General features: G+C 38.9%; 1 protein-coding gene across 1 annotated transcript; it reads left to right on the forward strand.

Moving 5' to 3' along the window:
• Nucleotides 1-15: 15 nt before the first annotated feature.
• On the forward strand, nucleotides 16-8,146 carry cops5 (COP9 signalosome subunit 5). The gene is made up of 8 exons (XM_080752312.1): nucleotides 16-295; nucleotides 613-847; nucleotides 2,124-2,252; nucleotides 3,157-3,222; nucleotides 3,467-3,552; nucleotides 3,723-3,834; nucleotides 5,109-5,257; nucleotides 7,662-8,146. The coding sequence occupies exons 1-8, from the start codon at nucleotides 159-161 to the stop codon at nucleotides 7,750-7,752; spliced, it is 1,005 nt and encodes a 334-aa protein (XP_080608438.1). The 5' UTR covers nucleotides 16-158; the 3' UTR covers nucleotides 7,753-8,146.
• The last annotated feature ends 283 nt before the right edge of the window (nucleotides 8,147-8,429 follow it).

The following is an 8,429-nucleotide window of genomic DNA, read 5'->3' on the forward strand; positions in this document are numbered from 1 at the left end:
CACTGTCATGGCTCCCTGAACGAGTGACTTGACTCCTGTTGTTGTTCTAGTCAAATGTCTGTGAGTTATTGACACCTTAAACATTTAATAACTAATTTGAATCAAGTTGCCAAGGGATTTTACGAGTCACATTGTTGCTGTTCTGTTAGTTTGTCAGCATGGCAGGCAGCAGCGTGGCTCAGAAAACATGGGAGATGCAGAATAGCATGCAGGAAGTCCAGGGCATAGATGAGATTTACAAATATGACAAAAAGCAGCAGCAAGAGATCCTCGCAGCAAAGCCATGGACAAAGGAGTGAGTATAACATGCTGCGATTCAATGGAGAGATGTTTCCCCTCTTATTTACTCTGCAGACCTGCTTGTTTTGTAACGTGGTCAGGATGGTCATGGCAGCCTTAGCTAGCAAGCTACATGCTACAGCTACCACTCTCTACCACAACAGTGTTAAATCCCCCAGTCTTAGCTATTGTGTTAAAATGGTTGAAAATGTTGAATGGGTTCCAAAATATTAAAAAAAGAAAAGCTTATACCCTGTAACGTTACAGGTATGTTATAATATCTTAGTGTCATCTCTAATGATTTTCGCATTGTTTTCATGCTTATATCCACAGCCATCACTATTTCAAGTACTGCAAGGTGTCAGCTTTGGCACTGTTGAAGATGGTGATGCACGCCAGGTCAGGAGGCAACCTGGAGGTGATGGGTCTGATGCTAGGGAAGGTGGACGGTGAAACCATGATGATCATGGACAGCTTTGCCTTGCCAGTGGAAGGCACGGAGACCCGGGTGAACGCTCAGGCTGCAGCCTATGAGTACATGGCTGCCTACATTGAAAATGCCAAACAGGTGGGGGTCCTCTAAGCCAAGGCCAAAACCTTTTCTCTGCCAGGGCACACTTTTCATATTTTTATTTTTTTTATTTAACCTTTATTTAACCAGATAAAAACACATTGAGACATGATCTCTTTTTCGAGTGTGACCTGGCCAAGAGGCAGAAATAAAAAATTACACAATCCTTGCTTACATACAAGACATCACAACAAAAATAGAACATCCATGATACACAAACAGATACCTAAGAACCCCAAAAATACAAAATGTACAATAAATAATAAACTAATTTGCAATTCACAGGTAGCAGTACACGCACAGTGTGCCCAATGTACCCAAAGGAAGAGATCACAGAGCAAATGAATTACAGGTCTGAACAAGTGCAAGCGTTTGTAGATCTGTCTAGAGTGATTCTCTTAAAACTTCTCAAAGGAATTAACACAGCCAATTTGAGTCTGGACTGAAGGTCATTCCATGACCAGGGGCTAAAAAAGGAGAGGCTTTTTTTGCCTCCCTCAGATGTAAATGCAGGTACTACAGTACACAGCGTATCATAGTCATAAGATCCAAAAAGATAGATGGTGTGTGCTGCTATTTTCAAAATGTTTTCCTCTTTCTTATATTATTTCACAATTTGACCAATGTTTTACCAGTTTTTATATAGTTTGCTGATTACTTTTGATGCAATAATGGTCTTTTCTTTCTTGAGGTATTAAAAATGTTTTAAAAGTCACAGTGGTTGAGAAACACTGTTCTAAGGCGCTGTTTCCCAAACAGTGGGTCGGGACCCATGTTTGGGTTGTGGACCAGTTTTTATGGGTCACAAGTAATTCTCAAACAATCTTTTTCTTTTTTTTTTTTTTTTTTTATCCCCAAAAATGCACAATTTGTCATGAATTAAAATAAATCTATGTTTTTTCAAAAGAATTTCATGGATAAATAAAAATTAGAAAATCAAATAAATTCCATAAATTAGAAAACAACGGTTGTGAGCTTGTAGATCAGCTATTTTCACTAATTATTTCCCAGGCAAACATCTAATTTCTCTCATTTGTCTCGAGTTGAAAAGGTCCGGGAACCACCTCTAAGGGAGAGCTTGCACTTTCGATTTAATTATTCATTTTAAAATACATTTCAGTTTGTCCTAATTATTATTATTATTATTATTATTATTATATTTTGTGTACTTTAACTTTCGTGTGTGCCGTGGTTACATTGATTCTTAACATGCAAGTCAACACAGTATCGTTTTTTTCGTTACCAACCAACTACAATAAACTTGATCCGTCAGGTTGGGCGCCTGGAGAATGCTATTGGCTGGTACCACAGTCACCCGGGCTACGGATGCTGGCTCTCGGGTATAGATGTCAGCACTCAGATGCTAAACCAGCAGTTTCAGGAGCCTTTTGTAGCTGTTGTGGTAAGTTCAAAATATCGATATTTTTACATCTTTAGTTAGAAGTATTAGAGCAAATAACTTTTTCATCCACGGCACGGCACCCCTGAATTACACTGTTAATTTTTAGAATCTTACATCATATTGGAGAAATATCCATTTCCATCAGAACTGACTGAAAATAACGCTATACTTGACGTTTAACCAGCATGCCTATTCTGGGGGGAAGTTTCACAAAAAATAGCCGATCTACAAGCTCACAATGTGTCACAATGTGACGCGTTGTGAGCTTGTAGATCTGCTATTTTTGGTGAAGAGTGTTGATAGAATAGAAAAAGAACTCATCAAGTACAGTGCAAATCAGGTCTGTTTTACTAACGTAGTGAAGTGATATTGATGAGGTAGTGATATTGATGAATTCCAAATATTATCAAATAATCTCGCAGCACCCCTGGACTGGCATCACGGCACCCCAGGGTGCCCCGTCACCCACTTTGAAAACCCTTGGTCTAGAGTCTCGTTTATATGGTCAGTCAGATTCCTCATTTCCCTCCTATCAGGCGGGGGACATTTAGAGAGGCAAGTTCTTTGCTTTCCAAGTTTGAGGACTGAAATTCATACATCATGAGTAACTGAGCAAGACGTAATCACGTTTAGGCGTCTTCTCCAAGGTTGTTGATGTATGGTTGTAGGCTTCCCTGAAGTACAGGCAAATATTTGGCTTTTGTAACTGTATATAGTATTTACACTTCACTGGTTTTGCTTAAATGCCATGGGCATCATATAATTAAGTGTGTATTTTCAGCACACTGGCAGCCACAGTTAAGGGGGGGAGGAGCAGTGGTGGTGGTCGAGCTGTGGTCGTCTCCTGAGGTTTACATGACCCTTGACTGCCTTTTCCTGTTCTACTGTATTTTCCCCCCTGTAGATCGACCCCACTCGGACCATATCGGCAGGGAAAGTCAACCTTGGCGCCTTCAGAACCTACCCGAAGGTATCAGTAAATCAGTATTTTATTGAAAGTCACAAATTAAGTTATGGATTTATTGTTTTCAATTATGCCATTGTATAACGTATGTTTTTTTCCTTCTAAATGTAGTCATTGCTTTTAATGTAATTATTATATATAAATCTTATAATATATTGGTTATGAGAAATACAAAAAAAATATGAAAACACAATTTGAATTTGCCAGTTGCTCTGCTTAAATGTCAGCATTTTCTTCTCTGTGTCTTTAGGGCTACAAACCTCCAGATGAAGGGCCGTCAGAATATCAGACAATCCCCTTGAACAAGATTGAAGACTTCGGCGTGCACTGTAAACAGTCAGTGCTGATCATTCATTTACATTCTTACGCTTTCACTTATATGTTGGAGATATTTTGACACGACTATTTACAGTATTTGCAATATTTTAATGCACATCCCTTTTCCACTATAAAATTGATCTTATCTTGATAATAAATGAGCTTTTCTTTTTTCTTCGTTTATTTAGGTATTATGCCTTGGAGGTAACTTACTTCAAGTCCTCCCTTGACAGAAAACTCCTGGAGCTCCTTTGGAATAAATATTGGGTCAATACCTTAAGTTCTTCAAGTCTTCTTACGGTATGTAGGCCATCACAAAAAATACTGTTGTGATTTTTATATAAACATAAATATTTTTGTATAAATACTAACTAAAATAAATTTCTGGCCCCCTGCCTTTGATGTACATATTGTTGGTTCTACGGATACAAATTAGCATCCTTGGTAACTCCGACGTATTTACACTGCATTCAAATTCTTCTGTTGTAGTTTTGTTGCTGTGTTCATGAGTATGTATTGTCCCGCCCAAATAAACAAATAAAGTAAAGTACATATATAGCCTAATGATATAGCCATTTTCATAAAAGACTACTAGGTTTTCACCTGTTTATAATATTATATCTAACCATTCTCAACTGTGATCTCTGTCTAGAATATTTAATTGGATCATTGAAGCAGCTACCAGAAAAAGATCGCAATACTTTACTGATCAGAATACCCCTTGTTTATTTTCTATATAAGAATGACATTTATTTCGGTCTGTGGGCTGTGGCCATATCCTTGAACCATTCCCAGGCGGGCCTCGAGTTACAAAAGGTTAAGAACCACTATGAATTGGGTGTATCATAACTGTTGTGACAAGGGGAATACATATTAATTAAATGTAGGGCTAACACCCGACTGAGATGCAGATGCTGCTGTGGCTTACCGTGGATCATCTCTCTTTTCACCAATACATTCTTAAGATTGAAAGCCCCTCATGCGAATTCCCATTGTGGATGCAGTCGCTGTCGCTTTGTCCGAGCTTGACTGAACAGCCTAAATGGCCATCAGGCTTATCCAAACAGTTGGCTCTTGGTGTTCTGGATGAAGATGAATTGACGACATGTCAGGAACAGGCTGGTGAAGGGCTTTGTCAGTTGCTACACTGTCACCGCATTTAAGGCCCCTGTGTCATTGTGTCTTCATTATCTTTTGCACTGAAAACATGGCCTCACCTTAAGCAAACTTAAGGTGAGGGGAGGGGGGGGGGGGTTCTTTTCACTGCAACTTGGCATACCAATTATTTCCAAAACCATTCAGGCATATTTGTTGCCAATCTGCAAAATTAGTCGTGATTAAACAAAAAATCCTTTGTTTACAGCTGTGTGTGTGTGTGTGTGTGTGTGTGTGTGTGTGTGTGTGTGTGTGTGTGTGTGTGTGTGTGTGTGTGTGTGTGTGTGTGTGTGAGTGTAAATATTGTATGCCATGATTTTGTGAGTGTAACTTTAACTGTACGTTTTAAACATTTGTGTCCTTTTATGCGGATATGAATGAATTTGCTAACATGTGCGTACATTCCGTTGTACCTTCAGAACTCAGACTACACTACAGGCCAGGTGTTTGACCTGTCTGAGAAGCTGGAGCAGTCGGAGGCCCAGCTGGGCAGGGGGAGCTTCATGCTGGGTCTGGACACACACGACAGGAAGTCTGAGGACAAGCTGGCCAAAGCAACCAGAGACAGGTAAATAGGGCTGTCACAATTATTACATAATCGTCTAATCGTGATTATTTGACATTATCGCAATTATTTTGTCATAATCGTCATAATCGTGAATGTTGAAAAATGTCCGAAATAGTGGAAATAGCAGATCTACAAGCTCACAACGCGTCGCATCGCGACGCGTTGTGAGCTTGTAGATCGGCTATTTCCACTATCAAAGTTATTTTTTAAGTAGTAAGTTGTCAAATATGTCAGTAATTTCTTTGTATATTTAGGTTATGTGTCTTATCTACCATGTACAACTTCAAAGCCTAAAAGCCAAACAGAAATGTAATTATCAACGACAAAAACACAATTAAATCGTTAATCGCCAATTATTTGAGTGACAATTAATCGTCATGTAAAATGGCATATCGTGACAGCCCTACAGGTAAAGGCAGGGGTGTCGCACCAAATTCTGGGCCCTGGGTACAAGGATTCACTGCGGGCCCCCCATGAATGATTTAAATAGGGGGAGGAGGTTTAACCCATTTAGACTGGAAACGCATTATTACGCATTATTTTGTGCTTTAACTATTGTAAAATAGCAGATATACAAGCTCTCAGCACGCGAGCTTGTAGCTCTGCTATTTTTGTCTTTGAATATTTCAAATCCTTTCTATGTCAGAGGTGCTCAGACCTTTCCATGTGAAAATAGCAGCGCGGCAACAAGTGCTGCATTGTGAGCTTGTATATCTGCTATTTTTCAATAGCCAAAGCATAAAATAATTATGGCCCCTCAACCGTGGGGCGTGGGCCCTAGAAACTCAGTCCCACTTTCCCCCCTTGTGACACCCCTGGGTAAAGGCTACATCACACTTAAAGATAGTGTGTGTGTGTGTGTGTGTGTGTGTGTGTGTGTGTGTGTGTGTGTGTGTGTGTGTGTGTGTGTGTGTACTATTTTGTCAAATATATTCATTTGGGGGCAATATAAAAGTGATTTAATAGTCAAACTGTCATCATTGCTCCCTAATATTGTACAGCTTGCTGATAAAATGATGGATGGTATTGATTTTCATTATTGTCAGTCTGTTCATCTTTGACCTGGCACCATACATCATCATTAGATATTTACTGTGTGACATATTGACTGTCTCAATTGAATTAATATGAAAGATTTAGTCCATATTAAGGATAACCAAAATGCCAATGAGAGTCCTGACCTATTGTTTTACTTTCTTCAGAAAATCTATTACTTTCTAGCCTAGTTCCAGACCCTGAATCGCAAGCCACACCCCTTTAAATGTTTTGTTTTGGCGATTCAGGTCTAGCATCGCTCACATTGAAGAGGCCTGCCTCGGTTGAAAATTCTCAGTGTTATTAGTAGATTTTGAGATAAAGCTGTTCTTTGCATCAGCAATGAATAGGAGCCTAGGGAGATTAGACACTTACTGATGCTGGCAGCCGAGTTGCATTATGGGATATGTAGTGTTTTTGCTTACCAGCAGCCGCCATGGTAACCAGGTAACTTGTCCCTGGACGTGATAACGGGGCCTTGGCGCCGCTGACCCATAATACTAATACTTATCACTTTCCTGGACGTGTTTAGCAGCAGAAGTATTAAGGTCTTTACACACCGGGGGCGGTGTTTTAAAAAAAAAACGTATAAAGTCAATGCAAGCTACCACACCGGCAACGACTTTCCATGGAGCGAAAAAGCGTCTGTTATTTATTTGTTGACATCTGTGTGCGGACAGGCAAACTCCTCTCTCTCTCAATATCAAAGCAAGCTGAATACCTAATTTAAAGAGAGAGAGAACATGGTCGACTATCCCTTTGCATTGAGGGGGAACATTGTTTCTCCTTTTAGCCGTGTCTCGTCTCGTCTGTGTGTGGCTGCCCTGCTGCTGCCAGTGGTGGAAAAAATACTCACATTTCTTACTTAGATAAAAGTATGGTTTATGTATGTTTTATATTATAGCCTAGTTTAGTAGTAACTACAGTTTTAAAATAAATATTTGAGTAAAAAAATCTCAAAATCTTTAAAGGCCTATTTGTTTTCTAGTTTTTCTAATTAATTTTTTTCCTGTCATGTAGATATCAAAACAACTCAAATTAACTGTTTAAAGCTTTTGTAGTTATGATTTGCATCAATAAAATCTTTATTATATTATATATTATATTTTATTTTAAGAAAAGAAAATCACACAAATTATACTCAATGTGTATAGCAATATGATAGAATACCGTCTGTACTGTTTACACAAACAGCAATTTAGTATTAATTTAGTATTAATTTTAGCACCTATGGGTTGCTTATGGAAGTCCACTGATGATCCATCTTGTGGATGTGGATGTTAAAACTGTCTGCTTTATTGAGAGTCTAGTCAAACTAACAGGTATTTCTTTTTCTTTTCTTCTCCCCCTTTACTTGGTATTTGTTTAGCTGCAAGACAACCATAGAGGCAATACATGGTCTGATGTGTCAAGTCATCAAGGATAAACTCTTCAATCAAGTCAACACATCTGGAAACTAAACCGGTCTACTATCCAGTTTGATTTCCCTCCTTGCAGTGTTGTCTTGTGCATTTCTTGCACTTACTGATGTGTTTTATCTATCAAGGTTAGCAATATCTCATTTCTCTTTGGAGCACTTGTTTTAATTTTCTACCACTGTCCTTAGCATGAATGGCTGCTGTCATCCTAGGAATAGAGTCGGGACACATGGAAAAATAAAACTTGGTCATTAAAATATAAGTACACTTTTTGGGAAATGTTATTTCATGTTTGCTAAATAAAAGCATAATGATGTTATATGAACAAGAATGATGGTAATATGTGGCAGCAAAAAAGTGAAACAGTTTCTCTAGTGGAGGGATATAAAATGATTTTCCTAAATATTCTAAAGACATAAAATTCCCATAGCCTGAAGCCCCATTGTGTACCTTTTTTATATTTATTGTCTTTGGCTAAACTCTGGGCTATTATAGAAATTTGCAGCACAACCCAAATCTATAACAAAGACGGGATTGCATTTACCTAGCCTATCACCACTCAAGTCAGTCATTCGACTGTGGCCCGCCGTAACATTACATAATGGAACAACAAACTGAAACCTCTGCATTGGCTCAAACGTAAACACTAGCTGCCATGTGCGGGACGTCTCTACGGAGCGACTCCCGGCGCAGGTTGTCTCTCACTGGTACGCGGTGCG

This window comes from Nannobrachium achirus, assembly GCF_963921795.1.
Source record: "Nannobrachium achirus genome assembly, chromosome: 21".
NCBI lineage: Eukaryota > Metazoa > Chordata > Actinopteri > Myctophiformes > Myctophidae > Nannobrachium > Nannobrachium achirus.

Bases quoted from the DNA above. Each gene is read 5' to 3' on its own strand.
- cops5 (XM_080752312.1), top strand. From the start codon at position 159: ATGGCAGGCAGCAGCGTGGCTCAGAAAACATGGGAGATGCAGAATAGC. The intron at 296-612 runs GTGAGTATAACA...TTATATCCACAG, and splicing joins GCAAAGCCATGGACAAAGGA to CCATCACTATTTCAAGTACT. The intron at 2,253-3,156 runs GTAAGTTCAAAA...TCCCCCCTGTAG, and splicing joins AGCCTTTTGTAGCTGTTGTG to ATCGACCCCACTCGGACCAT.